General features: G+C 57.8%; 3 protein-coding genes and 5 non-coding genes across 12 annotated transcripts in view; 1 reads left to right on the top strand and 7 right to left on the bottom strand.

Moving 5' to 3' along the window:
- The first annotated feature begins 114 nt into the window (after positions 1-114).
- LOC138687292 (C-signal-like) lies at positions 115-2626 on the top strand. Its single transcript, XM_069793824.1, has 6 exons — positions 115-394; positions 825-876; positions 1116-1303; positions 1387-1545; positions 1663-1773; positions 2510-2626. The coding sequence occupies exons 1-6, from the start codon at positions 257-259 to the stop codon at positions 2624-2626; spliced, it is 765 nt and encodes a 254-aa protein (XP_069649925.1). The 5' UTR covers positions 115-256.
- Positions 2627-4143: 1517 nt separating this feature from the next.
- Positions 4144-10952, bottom strand: IL34 (interleukin 34). 4 transcript variants are annotated; one of them, XM_069793823.1, is made up of 7 exons: positions 10853-10952; positions 9748-10105; positions 9536-9639; positions 9144-9221; positions 8875-9048; positions 4754-4892; positions 4402-4642 (listed from the first exon to the last, which is right to left on the bottom strand). In XM_069793823.1, the coding sequence occupies exons 2-7, from the start codon at positions 9773-9775 to the stop codon at positions 4623-4625; spliced, it is 543 nt and encodes a 180-aa protein (XP_069649924.1). In that variant the 5' UTR covers positions 9776-10105; positions 10853-10952; the 3' UTR covers positions 4402-4622. The 4 variants fall into 4 exon arrangements, with proteins under 4 accessions (XP_069649920.1, XP_069649922.1, XP_069649923.1 ...); XM_069793819.1 differs by lacking the exon at positions 4754-4892 and having other exon boundaries at positions 4144-4642; XM_069793821.1 differs by lacking the exon at positions 4754-4892 and having other exon boundaries at positions 4144-4642; positions 9748-9995; positions 10853-10950.
- Positions 4974-5044, bottom strand: TRNAG-GCC (transfer RNA glycine (anticodon GCC)). The gene has a single exon. It is a non-coding gene; the product is annotated as a tRNA-Gly (tRNA).
- TRNAG-GCC (transfer RNA glycine (anticodon GCC)) lies at positions 5824-5894 on the bottom strand. Its single transcript has one exon. It is a non-coding gene; the product is annotated as a tRNA-Gly (tRNA).
- Positions 6912-6982, bottom strand: TRNAG-GCC (transfer RNA glycine (anticodon GCC)). The gene has a single exon. It is a non-coding gene; the product is annotated as a tRNA-Gly (tRNA).
- On the bottom strand, positions 7760-7830 carry TRNAG-GCC (transfer RNA glycine (anticodon GCC)). The gene has a single exon. It is a non-coding gene; the product is annotated as a tRNA-Gly (tRNA).
- On the bottom strand, positions 8441-8511 carry TRNAG-GCC (transfer RNA glycine (anticodon GCC)). The gene has a single exon. It is a non-coding gene; the product is annotated as a tRNA-Gly (tRNA).
- Positions 10953-13759: 2807 nt separating the features above from the next.
- The window catches only part of SF3B3 (splicing factor 3b subunit 3), a 30221-nt gene continuing 21253 nt past the window's right edge, over positions 13760-22727 (bottom strand). For both annotated transcript variants that reach the window (XM_069793805.1, XM_069793806.1), the window contains exons 19-26: positions 22127-22332; positions 21064-21220; positions 19534-19659; positions 18188-18400; positions 17134-17232; positions 16541-16684; positions 15721-15825; positions 13760-14675 (exon numbers count right to left, since the gene is read on the bottom strand). In XM_069793805.1, coding sequence (XP_069649906.1) covers positions 14535-14675; positions 15721-15825; positions 16541-16684; positions 17134-17232; positions 18188-18400; positions 19534-19659; positions 21064-21220; positions 22127-22332 — 1191 coding nt within the window. In that variant the 3' untranslated portion in view covers positions 13760-14534. The remainder of the gene's footprint in view (positions 14676-15720; positions 15826-16540; positions 16685-17133; positions 17233-18187; positions 18401-19533; positions 19660-21063; positions 21221-22126; positions 22333-22727) is intronic.

Raw genomic sequence — 22727 nt, 5'->3', positions numbered from 1 at the left:
TCAGGTGCCCATGACTGGGGAGGGTGGATGCTGTGGGGTACAGGGGTGGTGAGACATCCCCATGGTCAAGGTGATGGGTGACCCCCTGGGATGCAGAAGAGCATCCCCCTGCCCCATCACCTCCAGGGGAGGAGGTGCAAGCGGTGTCCCCCGCCCCATCCATCCCGGCAGCACCCGCGCCGCCACCTCCCAAATTACTGAGGCCAATTGCCAAACTTCACTGGGGCAGCACAACCAGCTGCAGTGAGCGGTGAGGATGGAGGGGCTCAGCGTGGGCAGTGTCCTGCTGACCGGCTGCGATGGAGGACTGGGCCTGGGGCTGCTCAAGGGTTTGCTGGAGCAGCCCAGCCCCCCTCGGCACCTCTTTGCTGCTTGCCTGGACCCCCAGGGGAAGGTAGGTAGGGTGCTGGGCGGGGGCGGCAGCTCGGGGACAGGCTGGGAAATGCAGCGGCTGGGGCTGCCGCCGTCCCCACCTGGCTTGGGGGGAGGGGGCTGAGCATCAGCATCCCACACTGTGATTGGCATGGAAAAAATATATATTTACATATTTAATTTTTTTTCTCCTCTTGGCATAGATCAGTGCATAGCGGGGGGGTGCCAGGGGGTTGCTGGCAGCCCCCACACCAGGGACACCACTGCCAGGGGCTTTGAAGCTGCTGGGTTCAGCCGGGTGCAGAGAAGCAGCAGCTCACCCTGAATCTCTCCCACTGGGGCTTGTCGAAACCTGTCAGCTGTGTCATGCAGGGCCACCCGGTTCCCACCTGGGCATGGCACGGGGCCACCCTCTGCCTGACACCCCTCCTCCCCCCCCTTTCTCTGTGTAGGCAATCAACGAGGTGGCTTTGGGCTGTCCCAACATCGTGGTCCTGCCGCTAGGTAGGTGCTGGGGTGGAAAAGGGATGAAGCCTCTTGGGATTTAATGGCACCCGTGGGTGGTTCCAGGAAATGCCACCCAAGCAGGTGGGTCCCCCGGTTTGGCTCAGCCCAACCGGGTCACTGCTGGGACCAGGAGGCTGCTCAGTGGCCAGGAGCTGCCTCCCACCATGTCCTACAGCATCCTGCCTGGGACAGGGCCCCCCTCCAGCCTGTCCCCAAGCTGCCCTGTCCCCTTGCAGACGTGACAGATCCCAACAGCATCAAGGCAGCGGTCAGGAAGGTGCGGGAGGAGGTGGGAAGCGCCGGCCTTAACCTCCTGATCAACAATGTCGGCACCACGCGCCGCAGCACGCTGGCCACTGAGACGGCGGAGAACATGACCCTCGTCTACACCACCAACACCATCGGGCCCCTGCAGACAAGCCAGGTGAGGCCGCAGGCACCCCCTGCCCCAAATGCTGGCAGCAGGGAGGAAGAGGATGGCGATGCCTGAGTGCCTGTCCGCCACAGGCGTTCCTGCCCCTGCTGAAGGAGGCTGCTGAGGCCAAAAGGCAGCAGGGGATGAGCTGCAGCAGAGCTGCCATCATCAACATCTCCAGCATCTTGGGCTCCATCGAGGCGGCGAAGGCTTGGGAGGAAAGGCAGGACGTCTGCTACCGCTGCAGCAAGGTACCGCTGCTGAGACAATGGGGAGGAATTTGGGGGTCACCTCCTGTGGCATTCCGCCTCCCCCCGCATGCCAGCCATGGCAGTGCCACCCCGTGATGGAGGTGGTTGTGCTCCCAGGCTGCGCTGAACATGCTCACCAAGTGCCTGGCCCTGGAGTATGGGAGCAGTGGGATCCTCTGTGTGTCCGTGGACCCTGGCTGTGTGACGCCTCCCTTGGGACAGGGGACGGTGAGTGACAGGAGGCGCACAGCCACCCTGGCTTGGCAGATACCCATGGGCATCCCTTCCTGGGGTGTCTCTTCCCAGGGACGTCCCTTCCCGGGCACATCCTTTCCCATGGGCATCCCATCCCAGGGACTTCCCTTCCCAGGGGCATCCCTGCCCAGGTGCACCCACCCTGTGCAGCCCCAGGGTCCCAGGAGAGCTGTGCCAGCGCAGCAAAGGGCCAATTCCAGGCTTTCCCCCAAAAACCGATCCAGTTTCCTCCCTATTTTTTATTTCATTTCCCATCCCAATCGCGTGTCAGCAGAGGGCACCCTGGCCCTGTGCTCGGCTCCAGCAGGAGAGCTGCACCCAGGGTGCTGCCTGCCCAGCACCCTCAGCACCCCAGGGCCTTCATCAACCCAAATTCAGCTTCTCTGACCTTGCCAAGAGCAGGCAGGCAAGGTTGAAGACAAGCAGCCTCTTGCAGCATAGCTGGGCAGGTCTCACCCCCACACTGGCTTGCGGAGGGAACAAATGAGTCACTTTTATTAGGAACCACAAAATTAACCTCCATCCTTATAGCACCCAAATTAGGGACGATTAATTTGTGCAAAGCCACATGCCTTGGCTGCTAGAGCATCTCCAGCCTCTCCCGACCTACCCCAGCCGGACCTGGCATCCCACTGCACCACAGGCTGGGGGTCCTGGGAGTGGGGGGGCAGTGGGCTTATTTTTCTTTTCCCCGTGCCCTTGAGTCCAGCAAGGCCCGGTGACAGAGGAGGAGAGTGTGCGGGGCGTCTTGCGGCTGCTGGCCCAGCTCTCAGCCACCAGCAATGGCACCTTCTGGGACTGGAGAGGGCAGAGCCTGCCCTGGTAAGACCTCAGTAAAGTTAATTAATTGTCATTTCCAGGCTCGTTTTTGGATGGATCTGTGGGGTGAGGGCAGGGAGCCCCTGTTTGTGGGGTGAGATCTGGGGTCACTGCCCACCCCCCCACACCCCAGGGATGCTGATTTGGGCTGGGGCAGCAGAGGGAAGGATGCTCCAAGTGTGGTCCTGCATCTTGGTGCCAGGCTCCACTGGGGCATTCCCTGGAGCTGAGGGATCCCCCTCGGGCATCCTCACACTGCCCGAGGGGCAGGTCTGGATACAGCCCCGGTCTATGGCCATAAGCTACCCTCGGTGGTGGCCTGGGGGCATCCCAGACAGCCCCGAAACCGCAGGCATGGGGCATCCTTACTGGAGCCCAGGTCTCGCCCTGCTGAGCCTGGCTCCCCCCAAACCAGTCGGCCTTTCTGTGCCCACCCCAAGGATGCTGATGGGCTTTTCTTTCTGCTGGTTCAAGGCCAGCAAAGGCTCTTCCTCTTTCAGCAGCTGGTGGTTTCACAGCAGGAGCCTCTCCCAAGCCCTAGCACATCCCTAGGGATGTCTTCTGGGATCTCGGCACCCCTCCTGGGCTGACCCTCCCTGCATCCATCCCATCTCACAGTACAGCAGGAGGTATTGCAAACAGGCTTCGATTCCCCATCACATGAGGGCATTTCTGTCATGGCTCTCAGTTGACATTTTTGAAGCCATCCCTTGAAAGAGGGACCGGAAAAAAAAAAATCACATCTCAAGTGGGCACTTGGGCTGGAAACGCAGGGCTTTGGCAAGCCTTGAGTCCAGCTGTTTGCTGCCAGGATGCTCTGGGAAGCCCGGTCAGGGTCATTTTTTGCTGGGGCAGCTTTGGTTTTTCCCACGGTGGAGGAGCAGGGGGGACCATTCCCACACTTGACGTGAGGGAGCAGGACATGGGAGTTCAGCCCCGGGGGCTCGGGCAGCCCCAGGTGGGTCCCTGGAGCAGCTGGGGGATATTTGTTAAAGGCAGCAGGGATGGGCAGGCAAGGGGGTCCCTCGAATTAAAGCCCTTTATCAAGCGGCGGATCATAGTTGGTGGGCTTTATATGAGCTCTGCACGGGCTTTATATAAACATGAACCATCGCTAGGCATGAAGGGGGAGGAGGAGGAGGAGGAAGAAGACATTGCATCCGCTTGTGCTGCAGTGCCCACAGCCTCACCTGCACGCTCTCATAGACTTGTAAGCCTAAGCAGCCTGCAGCCAGGAATACACCAATTAAGGGCTCTAATAGCTGATTAAGGTAATTAACTAAGCTGGGAAGGGGGGAGGCAGCCAGCCAGCCCCCAGCTCCTCCGGCGCACTGCCCACACCTCACTGCCAAGCACAACAAACAAATCCAGATGTTTTCTTGCCGGGGAAGCAGCCAGGGCTGACGGAGGTGGCTCGCCAGACGGTAGTTCTGGGGGGTCGCTGTATCGGAGTGAATATCTCCCTCGCAAAGGCAAGGGAGGGGACTGACACCCCAAAAGAGGAGGCAGCGGAGGCAGCTGGGGTTCTCTCTGCTGGTCCTTTATTTTGGGTAAGGTTGGAGGTTCCTGCGACCCGGTTGGAAGCTGAGCTGCAACGCTAGAGAATTAACTGGTGTTTAATGAAAGCTGAGGAAAAAATACAAACTGAGAGGAACCGAGCAGTGCCCTCACCCCTGCTGCGGGCAGGACAGCGTGTCCCCCGCTCCCCGCAGCCGGCAGTGGCTTACCCATGGCGGGGGCTGTGTCCGAGCCCCCCCCGCAGCCTGCACCCATGTAGAAGGTGCCTGGCATTTCAGATGGTGCTGACCCCATGGCTGTGGAAAGTCCCAGGGTCCTGGAGGGGGAGGGTGTTTGGTCCTGGAGAGGGTGGCATTTGTTCCCCTGTTGCACCTTCCTTGGGGACCCCCCCCAAGGGGCTCTGCTGGGGGGGGGGAGCAGAGCAGAGGCAGCATCCCAGGCTCCAGGGTAAGGAGAAGGCATCAAGCAAGGGGTCTTCTGTGGTGTTAGGTGGACTCCCACCGACCTGGGCAGAGGGGGACAGGCGTCACCACGTGGGACAGGACCCCCACACGTGGCACCCCCGTTCCCGAAGGTCGTCGTACCACCCCCCCTCCCCGGCCCGGTCCCCACTCACAGGGCACCCCGTAGAGCATCCGCATGACCTTGAGGCAGTTGTCCAGCAGCGCCTTGGGGCGCACGGCCTTCCTCCTGCTCTCAGCACCCCCACTGTGGACCAGCTTCACCAGGTCGGCCACCACCACCTCCACATCTGTCTGCAGGGACAGGTCACCAGGTCACCGGGGTGTCACCAAGGCTCCCCCCCAGGGACACCAGGGTGCAAAAGCTACAGATGCTGCATTGGCCGGGAATCGAACCCGGGCCTCCCGCGTGGCAGGCGAGAATTCTACCACTGAACCACCAATGCCAGATGTGAGGCATCCCACAGCCCTGACCCACGGACCCAAACCCAGCAGGGGCAGGGGCAGCAGCAACAGGTACTGCCGGCTGAGAACACCCCCGCACTGAGGGGACCCCAACAGACAGCTCTCATGCTGGGGGTACAGCCATGGCAGCGCCTCTTCCTGCTCCCTCAGACATCACCTCCAGCAAGAGGGCGTTGTCATTAGCCTTCAGAGTCAACACTCTGATGAGATGATGAGCAAAGCTCACAATCACTTTGGAGAGGCTGCGGAACCTGCCCCACGGCACAGGACAAGCCAGCCATGTTTTGGGTTCACCCTGGAGACCCAGCTGTGACAGGCCACCCCCACCCAGCATCCAACCACAGCTGCCTCCAGGGTGCAGCAGCACCTCCCATTCCCAAACAGCCCCCATTGCCCTAGGCCAAGGACCCTGACCCCCACCAAGCCAGGAACACTACCCCTAGCCTGTGACAATCACTGCCACCAAGCTGGTGTCCTCCACTGTCTCTGGGCCAGGGACTCTCATTGCCACTGAAAACCAGGGTGACTTACTGCCACCAAGCCAGGGATCCTCATGGCCACCAAGACATGGACACCAAGACTGGCCCTGACACAGGGACACTCACTGCCTCTAAACCAGTGTCTTCCACCGTCCCTGAGCCAGGGACACTCACGGCCACCAAGGCCCGAGGCAGCTCTCGGTCACAGCCCCTCAGGAGTCACCAAAGGCTCATGGCTCTGCTCTGCCCAGCCAGCAGCAGGGTGCAAAAGCTACAGATGCTGCATTGGCCGGGAATCGAACCCGGGCCTCCCGCGTGGCAGGCGAGAATTCTACCACTGAACCACCAATGCCAGATGTGAGGCATCCCACAGCCCTGACCCACGGACCCAAACCCAGCAGGGGCAGGGGCAGCAGCGACAGGTACTGCCGGCTGTGAACACCCCCGCACTGAGGGGACCCCAACAGACAGCTCTCATGCTGGGGGTACAGTCATGGCAGCGCCTCTTCCTGCTCCCTCAGACATCACCTCCAGCAAGAGGGCGTTGTCATTAGCCTTCAGAGTCAACACTCTGATGAGACGACCAAGCAAAGTTCGCTCTCTTCTCGGAGGGGCTGCAGAACGTGCCTCAGGGCACAGGACAAGCCAGCCACACTTTGGGTTCACCCTGGAGACCCAGCTGTGACAGGCCACCCCCATCCAGCACCTAAATGCAGCTCCCCCCGGGGTGCAGTGGTGCCTCCCAGCCCTGAGCACCCTGTGGCTGCACAAAGCCCAAGTCGGGCAGAGGGCCGGGGGCTGCAGAGTCAAAGGGCAGGACATCAGAGCTGCATTGGCCAGGAACCAACCCTGGGCTCTCGGGGTGGTGGGGACAAAGGCCATCCCACTGAGCCACCCATGGCAGATGTGGGGCTGCTCACAGCTGCCCCATGGCTCTGTGGCCTGGGCACCCCTGACAGGGGCCAGCAGCCCAACTGCTCCTGAGCCAGTGTCCCTCCCTGCTAGAGAGCAAGGGACCCTCACGGCAAGCAAGCCACAGCTCCTCACCTCCACTGAGCCAGGGACCCTCGCTGCCACTGACCTAGCACCCCTCGCTGCCACTGAGCCAGAGCCCCTCCCTGCCACCCAGCAGAGATGCCCCCTGGTACCAAACCAGCTTCTCCCATGGGCCCCACAGTGCCACCAAGGCAAGAACATGCACTGCTGAGCTGGTGCTGCCACCCTCGGAGCCTGAGAACCCACACAGGGGCCACAGGGATGGGGCCAAGTGGACCCAAGGAAAAACCTCAGGCCTCTCCCCACGGGCACCATGGCAGCCCCCGAGGTCACCCCCCCCCCAGGGACACCAGGGTGCAAAAGCTACAGATGCTGCATTGGCCGGGAATCGAACCCGGGCCTCCCGCGTGGCAGGCGAGAATTCTACCACTGAACCACCAATGCCAGATGTGAGGCAACCCACAGCCCTGACCCACGGACCCAAACCCAGCAGGGGCAGGGGCAGCAGCGATAGGCACTGTCGGCTGTGAATCCTCCCGACTGAGGGGACCCCGACAGACAGCTCTCATGGCAGCGCCTCTTCCTGCTGCCTCAGACATCACCTCCAGCAAGGGGGCATTGTTATTAGCCTTCAGAGTTAACACTCTGATGAGACGACCAAGCAAAGTTCGCTCTCTCCTCGGAGGGGCTGCAGAACGTGCCACATGGCAAAGAACAAGCCAGATGCACTTTGGGTTCACACTGGAGACCCAGCTGTGACAGGCCACCCCCATCCAGCACTTAAATGCAGCTCCCCCCAGGGTGCAGCGGCACCTCCCAGCCCTAAGCACCCCCCACTACCCTGGGCCAGGGACACTCACTGCCACCGACCTGGGGACATTCACTGCCACTGAAAGCCAGGGTGACTTACTGCCACCAAGCCAGGGATCCTCATGGCCACCAAGACATGGACAGTCACTGGCGCTGACACAGGGACACTCACTGCCACCAAACCAGTGTCCTCCACCGTCCCTGAGCCAGGGACACTCATGGCCACCAAGGCCCGAGGCAGCTCTTGGCCACAGCCCCTCGGGAGTCACCAAAGGCCCATGGCTCTGCTCTGCCCAGCCAGCGATGCCACCGCGGCGGGGCCGTGCAGGTGCCGGGGTGTGCCAAAGGGAGAGGCTCTGGGGTCCCCTCAGCAACCCCAGAGGGACAGTGGGGTGCAAAAGCTACAGATGCTGCATTGGCCGGGAATCGAACCCGGGCCTCCCGCGTGGCAGGCGAGAATTCTACCACTGAACCACCAATGCCAGATGTGAGGCATCCCACAGCCCTGACCCACGGACCCAAACCCAGCAGGGGCAGGGGCAGCAGCAACAGGCACTGCCGGCTGTGAACACACTGGCACTGCGGGGACCTCAACAGACAGCTCTCATGCTGGGGGTACAACCATGACAGCGCCTCTTCCTGCTCCCTCAGACATCACCTCCAGCAAGAGGGCGTTGTCATTAGCCTTCAGAGTCAACACTCTGATGAGATGACCAAGCAAAGTTCGCTCTCTCTTTGGACGGGCTGCAGAACCTGCCTCACGGCAAAGAACAACCCATCTACACTTTGGGTTCACCCTGGAGACCCAGCTGTGACAGGCCACCTCCATCCAGCACCCAAATGCAGCTCCCCCCGGGGTGCGGCAGCTCCACCAAGGCAGCAGAGGCTTGGGAGGAGAAGCAGGACCTCTGCTGCTGCTGCAGCAAGGTATTGCCACTGGGAAAATGGGGACTAATTTGGGGGTCATCTTTTGCAGGATCGCTGCTCCGGCTGTGGCGGTGCCACCCCGTGACGGTGGTGGCGATGGTCCCATTCCCCCCTCCAGCCCTACCTGCCCACCAAGGGGGTTTCGCAGGCAAGAAAAAGTTGTGCTGCATTGGCCGGGAATCGAACCCGGGCCTCCCGCGTGGCAGGCGAGAATTCTACCACTGAACCACCAATGCCAGATGTGGAGCGTCCCCCGGCGCTGCCCCACGGCCCCGCACCCCGGGAGCCAACCTCTCCTCCCCAGCAGCTTGCCCATGCCAGCCCACCCGCAAGACCCATATGCAGGGGGGCTGTGCACGCCCGTGCTGCACCCCCCGCCTCGGTGTTCATGCCCGTGGGTGCATGTCCTCGCAGCGCATCTGCGTGCCACGCGTGTGCACGGGCCACGTGAGCACACAACACGCATGTCTGTGTGCACAGGCACCAGGTGCTTGCACACTGCATGTGCACGCAGCACCCCTGCGAGGACTGTGCAAGGCTGCGTGCGAGCTTGCGGCTGGGCTTGGGCATGCCAGGGGGGGTCCCTGGGGTCTCCCCACCTGCCGGTACTTGCTGTACTCCTTGCCCAGGGCGTCGAAGAGCTGGCACAACTCCTGGGTGTACTTCCAGGATGGGTGCCTCTCTGGCAGCACCTCACGGATCCGCAGCACCGCCTGGGAGCTGACGTGGAACCAGAGGTACCGCAGTGCTGCCTCCGACACCGTCCCATTGCGCTGCAGGCGAGAGTGTGCCCCAGGTGAGACCCACGCAGTCCCCGCGGGTCCCCGGAGCATCCTCGTCATGGGGCCGTCCCCTGCCGTCATCTTACCAGGCGGGTGATGTTGGACGGCCTCAGCACCTCTTCGTACTGGACCTGGACCGTGTAGTTGATGGGGAAGTAGTGTTTCTGGAAAGGCAGAGAAGAGCGCAGGGGCTGGCAGCAAGGGGACAGGGACACCCCTGCCAGCCACGGCATGACACTGGGGAACCGGCAGAAAAGCCCTTTGACGTGGTCAACCCCCGAAGATGCACCAGCAGAAGCAGCTCTGGACACCATTGGGCACAAGTTGCCCCTCCCGGTAGAAAGAACAAACCACCCCCCGCACCCGCTCACTGTAGAGGCGGCAGGTGCTGCCCTCCCATGTCCCCCCTCGGGAGCAAATCTGGGCTCTGCAAAGCCACATGTCCCCCTCCCACCCCCCCCTCGGGGCGGGGGGTTACCATGTACTGCAGGCGCATCTCGTACTGCAGCTTGTCCTGGAGCAGGCGTGTGAGCTCGCATTCGCCCGGTGCAGCAGCCTCCAGCCCCAGCACGGCCAGGACACCTGGGCAGCCAAAAGCGAGAGGCATCAGCCTCCCCACCTCGGGGACACCCCCTGGGGTGACCCCCGAGGTCACCCACCCCCTACCCCCCACGCCCAAGCTGTACTCACACAGGACGGCCGCGTAGCCCTGCTGCATGTTGCCGGTGGCCGTCGGTGAAGCCCCGGGCTGCGCCTACATGGCCGGGGTTCACCGGCAGCCTCGTGGGCGGCGGTGCGCGCGGCGGGGGGACGAGGGACGGGCGCAGACCCCGGGCACTGGGCTGCTCTCCGGTAGCCCCGGGCGGTTGCCCCCTGCCATGGATGGGGGGTTAGTCCCCCTTCCCGGCCGTCCCCGCTGGCTTCTCCTCTCTGGCTGGCTGCAGGGAGGCAGCAGGTCCCGGGGCCATCACAGGGTGCCGGCAGGGATGCGCTCCGGGGCGGGGGGGGGGTGTGTGGGACCCCCCCCCCCTGCGCTGCAAGAGGGGATCTGGGGGGAGAGAGCCCCGGCTGCAGCCCCAGGGCAGGCAGGCGCCCAGGCTGCAGCCCCCAGGGAGGGCACCCGCTCCCAGCCCGGGGGGCTGCGGGGAAGGGAGGTCCCGCCGAGGGTCCCGGCTGGCCCTGGAGGCCTGTGGGTGGCCTGGGTGTGGGCTGCCGGGGTGTCACCTCCCGGTCTGCCGGGGTGTCACCCCCTGGCACCGCTCCCAGGGGACTTCCAGGGTGGGGCAGGGCAGGGTGGGGGGACCCAGCCCAGCACCGTTATCCCAGCAATGAGTTTGTCCAGCCTTAGCAGGAGCTCAGCCAAGGAGTGCCGGGGGATGGGGCTGGTGAAGCGGGTCCCCAAGCGGGGGGGGGGGCTGTGTCGTGTCTCCATGCTGTCACCCCAAGGGGAAGGAGACCACACCGTGTCCTCGTGCCCTGTCCCGCACAGCATCCCCACGCGAAACGGGTAGGTGGGTGTTGCGTCCCCGCGTGGAGCGGCCCACGCGGAAGGGTCCGTGTCATGTCCCAGCACAAAAAGGGCACCCCCCCGCGTCCCCACGCCGTGCCCCCCCCCCACGTCCCCACGTGAAGGGACCCGCGTGCCGTGTCCCCGCGCCGTTTCCCCCCCACGCGGGGGGCCGCGCGTGACCAGCCGCGGCCCCCGCCGCAGCGCGGCCCACCCCGCCGCCCCCCCCCCCCCCCCCGCGCGCGTCGACCCCCCCCCCCCCCACGCGCGAGGCGCCCGCGGACCCACCTGGCGCGGCGCGCGGGGCCGCCGGGCGCGGGACGCGTCTCCCCGCGGGCGGCGGCGGCGGGGCCGGGCCCGCGCTTCCCGGGAGGCGGGCGGGGGGCGGCGGCGGGGAGCGGGCGGGGCGGCGGCTGCCGGGGGCCGGGCGGGGAGCGGGGACCGAGCGCCCGCCCCGCACAGCTCGGCCCGGCCCGGCGCTCGTCCCTCCCTGCCCTGCCGCGGGTGCTCGGCTGCTCTGGCCCGGTGTCCCCGGGGTGGGCGGCTAGCCCGGGTGGGCGTCCACATGGTATGCAGATAGCCCAGGTGGGTGTCCCCGTGGTGCTCGGCTAAGCCAGCCAGCCGGGTGTCCCCAGGGTGCTCGGCTAGTACTCCTGGGTCCTCCCCTGCTCCTTGGGGTGCTTGGCTACGGGTTAGGTGCCCCCCAGGCGCTTGGCTGCCCCGGCTGGGTGCCGCCGGGGTGCTTGGCTAACTGCGCTACGTGGCCCCCTGCCCCTCAGGGGGCTGCACCAGCCCTGCAGCGTGCCCCCAGGGTGCTCACACAACCCAGCTGGGTGCCCACATGCTCCCCAGGGGTGCTCGGCTAACCACAGCGCGCACCCTCCGGCTCCCCAGGGTGCTCTGGTCCCAGGGCGCTGGGCTCCCCCGGCCAGGCGGCCCAGGGTGCTCACTGGGCTCGGGCACCCACAGGCACGTTTCGGGGCACTGGAAGTGGGCGTCAGCCCGGCGCTTCCCGGCACATGCCTGTGCAAGGGCTGTGCTGCGGGCAGGGGAGGCTGCCCAGACCCATCTCAGAGGGGCTGGGGGGATCCCTGGCTGTCTCCAGGCCAGCAGGACTCCCACTCCCCTTGGCCCAAGCCCGTGCCGTCTTCTCAGGATGCTTTGGGGCTGAACCCCTGCCAGGAGCAGGGGATGGGGGACACGGGACACCATCCTCCCCCCTGCCGCCACCACCCCAAAGAGCCCCTTGGGAGAGCTGGCTGCCTCGGTGCTGGGGGCTGCAAGGCGTCCAAGGGGGCGGCGAGAGAAACCAGCTATCAAAGAGCGGGGTCAGCGCTCCCAGGGAAACGCGTGGGAAGGAATGCACTTCTGCATGCAAGGAGAGCGTGCTGGGATTCCCCTGGCATGGAGTCAGGGCCACAGCCGCTCTCCTGCCAAGCTTCCACCCAGCCCTGGCCAGCTCCTGGGCACAGCCCTTGCCCCCTTCCCAGCTCCAGGCTCAGGGCAAGATGCTCAGCTCCGGGCAGGGGAAGGGGTTGGTCCAACTCCTCACCTAGGTGTCCGCAGGGATTTTGCCCTCCTCTGCTGGGGGCCTTAGGAGGAAGCCATTTAATAGCATTCCCTGCCCACGTAGTCATCAGCTTGGCAGCTGAGATGGGGTGAGGAAGAGAAGGGAAAACACGGAGCTGTGCAGCAGGGTGCTGGAGGCGGTTTGCCCTCCTTGGCTTCGCCAGGCTGGAAATCACCGCTGGTGCAAGCCCAAGGCAAACAGCCGCTGGCACACAGCACTGGCCCCATGAGCTTTGCTCCCACATGTCAGCAGGAGCCCAGCACCCTGCTGCTGCAGGGGCCCAGGGGCAGGGGCAAGCCCTCGCTGGGAGCCAGGTGCAGCCCCAGCTTGGAGCCCCCCAGGCAAAGGGGGTCTGGGGGCTCCGCCAGCTCCCAGGGCAGCCTCCAGGTTAGGGCTCCGTCCCTCCCTGGCTTTGCTTTGTGCTAGAGACAGGTTATTTAGGCAGGCCCGGCCAAGGAAGCAAAACCTTGTGCTTGGAACCAGTTTGGGAACAGCCCAAGACCCGCAGCCGTGATTTCACCCTTAGGACTACCGAGACACCGAAGGCCAAGTGCTGGTGGAGCTCTCCTGGAAGCGCTCCCTGAGCCAGAGCGGGCATCACACCACAGGGGACGACAAGGGGATGGTGAACGCTGGGAGCACTGGGTGGGCACCCCACATCCCTGACAAGCCATTTGCTGGACTCCACCAAGTTCAGCTCAACCTATTTGCCGCTCCCCTGAGGCGGCCAGAGCACAAAGCCCTTCACCCCCAGGCAGATGGGTGGGGCAAGCAGCAGTGACTGGGTGCCACATGGCAACCAAAGGGTGCAGCCCTGGGTTAAGCCCCTGCCAACACAGACCTGTAGCAACAAGCGTAAGCAGGAGAGGGGTGCAAAGGACAGGCCAGAAGGGCACATGTTCACCCTCGCCCTCGCACAGCACACATGCCAGAGGAGGAACCCGGAGCCTGTTCCATGCAAGTGCGTCACGCTGGGCCGGGGGCAACCTGCCTTTCTGAGCCCAGGGCAGGGAGGAGTCCAGGGCCCCTTCATGGGTTGCCAGGCATTGAGGTCTCCAGCTCAGCAGAGACAGACCCAGTGGCAGGATTTAAGCCAGGGACCAAAGCTGAGGCTGGAGGCAAGACCGGGAAGCACCTGCTGCGTGGGCGACCTCCGGCTGTGAGCCTTCACAGCCAGCTAGCGGGCAGCAGGGAGAAACACCTTCCCCCAGCCTCCTGGCAGCCAGCTGCTCCTCCCAGAACTGCAGCTGCTTCGCAGGGCAAGAGAAGGAGCCTTGAAGCACAGCCATGCCCTGGAAGGGATGGAGAAACAGTAGCTGGGGGAAAGACCCTTCCCTCCCATCCTTTTTTTCCACATACCCCTGCTTTGCGTGTGTCCCAGGGCAGACCGGCGGCTCCAGCTGCGGGACACACTGCCGGGCTCGGGGCCAGCTCCAGGCAGAGCAGGCAGGGAAGCAGGGGTGGAGAGGGGCTTACAGGCCAACACCTGCAGGGCGGCAGCACGGCTCCAGCATCCACACAGGGCATGGGGTTCAGGGTGTGCACGTTTCTGTCCTCCTCCACCCCTCCTGCTCCAAACAGGTCAGCAACAGCTGCTGCAAAGGAGAGGAGCCCCAGAGTCAGGCTAGTTAAAAAACAGGCTTTTATTCTTCATGTGCTGCTCACAGTCACAGCTTGGAGACACTGCTCTTGCCAAAGTTATTATGAAACAAATCAAGTCCCAGACTCAGGCCTCGCTCTTCCCCACCCCCAAGAGAGTCAACATTGTACAAAACTCTATTTACAGGGAAAACAGTCAGAAACGGTGAGTCCAAAAACCCCTTGCAATTCAGAAGAAAACGTTCAAGACAAGTGTGACAGTTATGCCCTCCGCACAGCCAGGCTTCCCACTGGCTGCTCCCAGGACTGGTGGAAGCCCAGAGCTTCTCGCCACCGACTACTAAAAGGAGCCTGGCAATCCCAAGTCACGCCACAGCTCTTTCCTTGACCAAAAAGCCAGGAAATTGCAAAACCCACTTGATCCTACAAAGGCTCAGCTGTATCTGCCCTACAGGGCCTTCTGCAAGGCCAGCACAAGACACCCTCAGGCTCCCCCATCCTAAAGGGGGGCCAAGGAGATGGGGCTGAGGGTCAGTCTGCGTCCTTCCTCAGGCACTTCCCAAGAGGGCATCTGTGGCTGGAAGCCAGAATATCAGGAGCCTTCACATAAGCAGCGGGATGTGTTGGGAGACCTAATACCTGATACTGTATTTACTGGAGTCACGTTACTTTGAAACATAAACCAAGAGGAGCAAACCAATATTTAAAAAGGGAAAAAAAGCACACATTCCTCCTCCCAACTGTGCTTGGAAGAGCAACCATAGGCGCCCAGCGAGCAGCTCTGCTCCTGCCAGCTGCCGCTCAGAAAGCATAGCGCGTGCGGATGTCTTCCAGCTTCTTGGACACCTCGGGTGGGGTCCGGTCCAGCTCTTCGGCCACATTCTTCTGTTTGTTAGGCTCCATGGAGTTGAACTGCTCACACAGGTCCCCATCGATCACATTCTGGAGGGGCAAGGAGGAGAGCATTGAATCCACAAAACACAGAGGCACTGAACCCTGCCTAAACAGGCAAAAATGGCAACAAACAGTTTGTTCCCAGGAGCTTCTTAATCCTGTCCTGGAAACAAGACCATGCTTGGTGACCTCATCTGCTGAATAGTAGCAGTTAGCATCAAATTAATTACTGGTCAGCTTGATTAATGAAGGAGAAACCCCAAAAACCTGGGTGCAGCTGAAGAATGACACAAGGGAAAAGACATCAGATCCGACTCTGGTCCAAACACTGTGCTGCAAAAGCTGAGGGGAGGCTGCAAAAGACAGACTGAAGGGCATCTTCAGCCAGATGTGAGACATCTTTTAATTGTGCATGCTGCATCAAGCCCATCAAGAATAAGAACACCCGCTGCGCTTGGACAGCTTCAGCTGCTGGAACAGTTTTCTGACTGACAGTACATACATTACTCTGTATGTAAATTACCACTCTGTATGTAAGTTACCACATATTTACTCTGGTCTAGTACTCTGGACACTTCCGGTCACAGCATTTAGCAGTCAACAGCTTCACACACAGAACCTCAAAAGCAGAAATAGGCAGCAACAGCCGTTTCTTATCAGATTTCCCTTTTCAGTGGTGGCAGAAAAAACATATCCCCAAGGCAATACCCAGTTTGACCTCGCTACGCAAATAGCTATGTAATGTTTCTTCTCCTGATGGAAAAAGGAGATGCTGTGGCAAGCAGAGAAGCACAGCAACACCACCGCTGGGCTTGGGTCTCAAGACCAGCCCTCAGAAGGCTCATTACAAGGGTTTAGAAACCAAAACAGACACAGTATTAAGCGCTGAGCGCTGCTCTCCTTACAGAGTGCTATTCAAGCACTAGCTTCAGTTCCTGCCACAGTCACTACACAAACTATGGTTTACATTGCCTCAGTCTTCCCCACTGAACAGCAACCGTGACCTGCTTCTGCTAGGCCTCAAAGCAGTTCCATGCCCCAGAGCAAGTCTCTGCACCCCCATGACCAGCTGATCCTAAATACTCAGACCTACCTTCACTGGGAAGTAGTAGGAGCGGAAACTGAGATGGTCACGTCCACAGAGAGGAGGATGCTCAGACCTTAAGTGCATTTCCACATGCTGGAAGAAGTCGTGATCCTGGGGAGATTAAGAATCGCTAAGAGAACCGATTGCTACATGTCAATGCCACTGGCAAGGTAAGGCACCCATCAGCCAGGTGCTCCTGCGCTGCCTGAAACACTGCCATTACCAGGTCCTGCTAGAGCAGCCCTGCACATGGCAGCCACGGTCACCCCCTCACCAATTCCACCCTGGGAGCACCCACGGCAGAGCTAAGCAGCCAACTGTGCCACCTTGGCCAGGATCAGCCTCCCAGGAATTGGAGCATGTAGCAGCTGTGCAGCACAGACGTGCAGCTCAAGGAGTAAATGTCTTGGCATCCGCTGCTCCAGGAGGCCACAGCAAACAGAGACGAGAATACTATCTTCAGGACTTGAAGTGTCAGTGCCTGATCAATAGTTTACAGGCTACACAAGCATGCCAAAGGATCCCTCCTCAGAGACACTAAATCACCCAAGAGCTCCTCTGGGGCATGAACAGATTTAGAACAGCAGTGCAACAACAAAAGCTCTCAACTCTTCCTAGAGCCAATGCAGGAGGAGTTAACAAGCTCCTTCTCTTCCCCTTTGCATTGGAGCCCATCCCACAGCCACAGGCTTTCCTGCAGCCCAGGTTTTCACACACTGCAGAGCCCTAGGGTTACCCTCAAGGGATGCAGCACACTAATATACTGGCTGGGGAGGAGCGCACAGAAAAGCAACAACTGTGCAGCATAATGATGGGGCTTGCTTACCTCATGGGAAGTAAAAGGGACCAAGATTCCTATCCCCCCCGATAAAGTGGTATAGACAAGAGATTCAGAGCCTCCTGGGATCAGCGTGGTCTTCTGTAAGGAAAGCACTGTCTCTCCCACGTGATAATTCATAATCACTTCAGCCTGAAAGTCAAACACAGAAGCATGTTTTTTCTTTAGCTATATAAAAGCATCAAAAGGCTTAAGACAGGAAAGCAGAATGAATTCGGCCACCTGCTAGTTCTGAAACACCTTTCTGAAGAGGAAGTGCCTTCCACCTGTGACCAGACAGCAAAACTCAGCATGCCACTGAGTTACCCTCTTGAGCTGGACAAACAGATGCAAGTAATGAGGGAAAGCAGAAAAAGAAAATGAGCATGCTGCTTCAATCAAACATCACTGAATAGGCATCGGCTGTGATTTCAGAAGCTGAATTTGGCTCCCAGTGACAGGGAAAACCGATCACCCACAGCATGGTAGACGTGTAGGAGCAGAACTGCCAATGCATCTCCTGGACAACACTGCAGAGGACTTCACAGAAAAGCAGCATGCTCTTTTCCCACAATAACCACATGCTTTCCATGAAGCATTACCTTCTGCGATGCTCCATTAAGAAGCCCCCTGTCCCAGAGAGCTTTGTTGCCTGTGGGATCCTCATCTACCTCATCATTGGTGTTGGGAGGCAATCTCACCTGTGTTGAAAGTGGAAGAAAGAGTCAACAAGCTGCAGAGGAGCAGCACATTATCTCTGGAGAATCCCTGTGGTCTTTGAAAGGCTGCTTTTATGGACTCTACAAGAATCACTTTACACTTACAGCAAAATCATCCATTTGCCCCTCCAATCAAGGTTTTTAGTTAAGCAACAACCGTGTTGTCAAGACTGATGGCCCATCACTCAAAAACACGGGCAGGACACCTCATGACCGGCCTCTGCATGGCCTGGCACTTGCAGATCACCCTGGGAGGTATTGTCAAAATGGTCTGAAGGTGGTTCAAAGGTGGTTCCACTAAAGAAACAGTTTGATGGATGTGGGGCAGGAAAACCAAAGAGGATTGTTTTGTGTGCGTCAGCCAAATCCTGCAGGCACACTGTCTGACACTTGCTGAACTCCACTCCAAAGCACCCAAGCACGCTTCAGAAAGAGATCAAAGCTCTGGCAGAAAGACCATCTATTCTTTCCTCCTCCCCTGCTGAAATCCAGCCAAGTGGGGAAGTGTCAGCACTGACAAAGCCAACTTTCAAGGGGAAGTGACAGAGAAAGCTAAATGCCAGCAATGAGGTTTAGCCAGGGAAAGTAAGAGTGATAACCCTGACACAAGTTCTCATGTGCCCTTTCACAGTCACAAGCTTCATTTGAAGGCTTATGCACAGCAGGTTTGGGGGCAATTTCAACACAAGTTATTGAATTCTTCAGAAATATGTTTTTTGACCTGCTGTTGCTTTAACTTGTTTGCTTCAAATTAACAAACCGATAAACTGCAGCCGTCCACTATGACAACAGCTAGTCATGCCGTAAAAACAAGTGAATGATACAGGGCGTTGTCTCCAGCTAAGCACAGATTCTTGTTCTCTTAAGACAAATCACGGATGTTTTAAGGAAAAATATGTCGTGTCCAAAAAGCCCCACTTCTCCGAGGCACACTCACCACGCAGATGTTGCCAAACTTGTCTGCTCCAGCCACAGTGTCATAATCCAGGAGAGTTGCTGTAGTAACCCACCGGGGATAAGTGTCATCAGCAAAGATGATGAGCTGGTTCTCATTCCTTTTGTAGCGCACCCAGATGAAACTCTCCTGAACATCTGAAACAATCACTCTGTGCCCAATGGTTTGGATCCCACAGATGTAGTTAGCAATGTGCTTTTGAGAGAGAAAGAACAAAACCTGAGTGCTTCAAACAGAGAATTATAACCCATTAACTCTACCTTACTCCAACTGAAACACTATTTCCCCCTGTAAACTATGGCTCACTTCCCATTTCCCACCATTTCTTCCAAAACTACCTCTCATTTCTGGCATAATACATCCCCAGTCTAAACATGCTGTCAATACAGGACCTTGCAACCTAACATCCACCATGCATCATTCTCAGCCTGCTGAATACAAGTAATGTCCAGAGAACAAGCACTGCTGGCGAGCCTATAAACTGAGATGCCAGGGACAGTCCTGCAAAAGCAGGCATTGCTTCAGCATCCCCTCAACTACTGTGGTCATGAAACAACCCAAGAAGGAAAGCTTCAATTTTTCATGAGTCATATTTTAGGAAAAAAACCCAACCCAAAACAAAACTAAAAACACCCAACACACAAAAAACCATGTCCCTACAAGTTGCCAGTCTGCCTGTGAGCTTGCTGGAGTTCCTTTGTGCAGTAGTGGGCAACTGCCACAGGTTCTGCAGCTTGCATGAGAGAGGGAGGAGCAGGCAATTAAGACTTAGAAAACCATGCCCTGCAATTTCTTTTCCTAAAGTACCACAGGTGCTCTGCAAGAAGGACCATCTACTTCAAGGAGAAAATCCCCTTTTCAAAATTCTGAGGATCTGAAGAAGTGCTCATATGCACCCTCCAACTTCTGTCCCCAGCCTCCTGATCACCTAAGGAAACATTTCCCGCAGCTGTCATTTTGTATCTGGATAAGACCTCTCACATTTGCAGCAGAGGCCAAAGGCTTGTGAAACTTCTGCACAGGTCCATTAACAGCCTGCATTGAGCTGGTACTAAAAGGAACCTGCAACACTACATCTGAATGGCAACGGGAAAGTGATGCATGCTTAGGGTGCAGAGGGGCAGCACAACAGTCCAGTCCAGCCAGAGCTGCCAACACTGCTCTGGATGCATGCACCTAGCGCACACCGGCAAGGCACAGATACAGCTCCGAGGTCCACGTGCACAGACACACTGGGCTGGAGTAGCAGCTAAACCCTTGTTTCAATCCTGCCACAAAGCATCACTAGCTCCATATTAACAGCTCTGGTCAAGAACAAAAGCCAGTACCTTATTCTCACACTTCCGAAGCAGTTTCTTCTTGCCCAGGTCATATACACGCAAGAGCTTTCCAACTCCAATTAAGACTCTACCTTGGAACGGAGCAATGGCTGCAGGAACCTCCTCCACAGGGGTCTAGAGAGGGAAGAGGAAGACTGTGAGACCCCCATTAACAGAGCTAACCTTACACCAAGCTTCAGAATGGATTCAGCTAATAGTTCGGTTGAAGCTCCTTGGCCTGTGCCAAGGCTTTCAATGTAAAAGGCTAATGACAATCTTCTACATGAGGGGCAACAGGTCTGTCCTCTGTAGGCCTTTCAACAGCAGCACGTACCACACATGGTACTAAGAGAGCTCTGGCTACTACACAGACACCGCGGGCAGTGCACCTTAACTGAAGTGTGTAGGACTGCTGTTAAGAACCCACGCTAGGCAGGCAGCAAAAGCAGGCAAGGATCTTGTTGCCTTGGTTCGTAGTTTTGCTTTATGCCCAACAGAAAGACTTTATGCTTTGCCTAAATCCAACCAGATTCTCTGTTTTTAAAAAAAAGGCATGAATCTAATTCAGCCATCTGCCATAGATGCTCTGAAGCTGCCACTGAAGAAACATTACATCTGAACAATTACAGTGTGCCCACAATTCCAGTAACTCAGACAGGGCTGAAATATCTCCCACCACTCATCAATCCAAAAGGACCAGCCACAGCAGAGAATGGGAACACATAGAGAGCTTCCAGTTACAGTGTTCCCAGCTTGGTTGCACTGGCTAAGAGAAGTTATTTCACATCATCAGCTCTGTCAACTTCCAAGTGGGTGTTCAGTGGCACCAGAAAAGGCCCCGGTCCAGGACAGAACCCACTCACTGCATCAGGACCGTAGGAAGTGAATAAGCCACAAGATTCCTTTCCACGTGCTCATCTGCTCAAATCTCGGCCATGCTGGAAGCACGTGGGAAGAAGAACAGAATTTTGTTTTAACAGAGTTCTGCTGAAACCCTCGCTAAAGCCCCAGAGACCTGTCAAGCAAGTTGGTCACTAGGCGACTAATCATTTCTACACACAACCAGAACAGCAGCAGAGGAAAGATGACAGCTCACACCAGCTTCATGTGGCAAGCCAAGGACTGAGAGCCTTAGCACCAGGGCTCAAGTGACCCAAGTATGAATTTGCTTTGTAAACAAGTGCTCAGAGCAGCTCTCTGAGTTCATATTTCAAAAAGGAAACAGAGCTGTTTCTCTTCCCCCCCCCCCCCAACAGGGGCATGAAAAACACTGCTCCTTTCCATTTACCCTATTAGATGGATAGGAAAAAGGACCGGGACTCTCAGGAGATCTGTGTTCAATCCTCAGCTCTGTGAAAGGTGTCCCAAATGATTTTGTAGGAGGCAACTTATTTTCCCCAAGGCTGCTTCCAGTGTGTAACATCAGCATGATGACCTTGCCTGGGATTCACCGAGTACTGCAGTATCACTATAGCCTTCAGGGTGAAGTAACAGCTATTCCAAGACTCTGCCTGTAAATGACACAGTCATCCCTCTCACCTTGTGCAGAAACTCCAGCTTCTCACCACTATTAACCAGCTTGTATGTGTAGACAAATCCCCCAGCAACCGAGCGTGGGTTCAGAATCAGGTCCTTGGCGACACCCACCAGCACGTACCACTCATCACCAGTATTGGAGAACCGGCACACAGCCACACTGGGGGTGACAAGACATGCCAGGAGATCAGTGTGATCATGACACAAATGAATGCCGCATACTGACTGGATTCCCTGACAGCATAACTTGCACCAAGCCAGGCAGAGATTCAGGAGCCCAACCTTCCAGCACTGACATTTCATTTTCAGGTCATTTTTCCTCCCCGCAGAAATGTTTAACACAGATTTCTCCACACTCCCCATTAAAAAAAAAAAAAAAAAAAGCCCAATATGCTCTAGCTGTCACATTCCTAAAGCACTGGTTTTATGCTTTCACAGGCTGGACACTGCCTAGCCATCCACTAAGCTCCACTGGAAGCTCTCTTCCAAAGGCTGTTTCAATTTGGACATGTACATATAACTTTCCTCATCCTCCAGTGTTATTTCCTGTCCAGTGGCTAGCTCATCCAGGTTGGGAATCCTGGACAAAACAGGACAGAGTCAGCCTTTTGGACCAGCATGACCTAACTCCACTTCACCTGCTGAGGCACTCACTATTCTTGCATTGGTCTTCCCCTCCAGTACCTCTAACACTTCCTTTCCATTTAATCTATGCTCAGTTTATCTGGATGAAAAGGGGAAGTGAAAGATAGCAGCACATTCTCTTGTTCCCGGCTCTCTTATCTGTCATTTATATCCCCATGTTGTTCTATAAGCACTGGGGTCCAACAAACACATCTGGAGCCCCAGCTTTTAGTGTCACATGAGACAGATCAGGGTGGGAAGGGAAGGAAAGGCCAGACAAAGCTTTAAGCATGTGGCAATCACTTCTGGATTTTCAAGCCAGTCTCTTGATAACATGCTGCATTTGGATTTCAATTCAGTAACAGCTGAGCAAAAGAAGGATAAAACCATGCAAGACCCATCACAAGCAGAGACTCTTGCTGCATCTGACACTGCTTCTTACCTGAAGGCAGCTTCATTCTGCTCTAGCTGGACCAGATCTAACGTATTTCCCTGGATCGGGTTCATCACCCTGATGACAGAGGCCCACTGTCCATTCCCTGCCTTGGGAGCACCAAAGATGGACTCGGGAAGATTCTCATTCAGAAAGGCTGCAGCCATCTCTGCAGCCAACTCCCTCTCATCTTCACCTGCAGCCTCCACCATTTCCTACAGCACATTAAAGGACAGGAGAAAAGAACAGCTCAGTGGATTTCCTTTCCAGACATGCTGATGCTCTGTGTAGAATCTAGCCTCCCTGTTTCCCCTAAGCCCAGGTATTTCAGGGCAAGGTACTGCCTGTGAAGACATAAAAGCCACCAAATCCCAAAGCTTCCACCCATCCTGAGCTTATTCCCAAGGCAGCCTCTGCAGCTCAGACCACAGCAGTGTCAGCTCTGTCCTGCCCAAGGGGCAGTTGTCTGGGAAGCTATTTCCCCAAATCAACAACTCTGGAAACAACGTGAAGAATAAAATAACCTACTGAAATCCAAACATCCTCAAACCGTCACAGAAAACCCAGAGAACAGTGTTACACAAGCATGACTGTCCTTCAATACGTGGTT

The sequence above is a fragment of the Haliaeetus albicilla genome, chromosome 10, assembly GCF_947461875.1.
Source record: "Haliaeetus albicilla chromosome 10, bHalAlb1.1, whole genome shotgun sequence".
NCBI classification, from domain to species: domain Eukaryota; kingdom Metazoa; phylum Chordata; class Aves; order Accipitriformes; family Accipitridae; genus Haliaeetus; species Haliaeetus albicilla.
The sequence above is the reverse complement of the archived record's forward strand: the minus strand, read 5'-3'. Positions and strand labels throughout refer to the sequence as shown.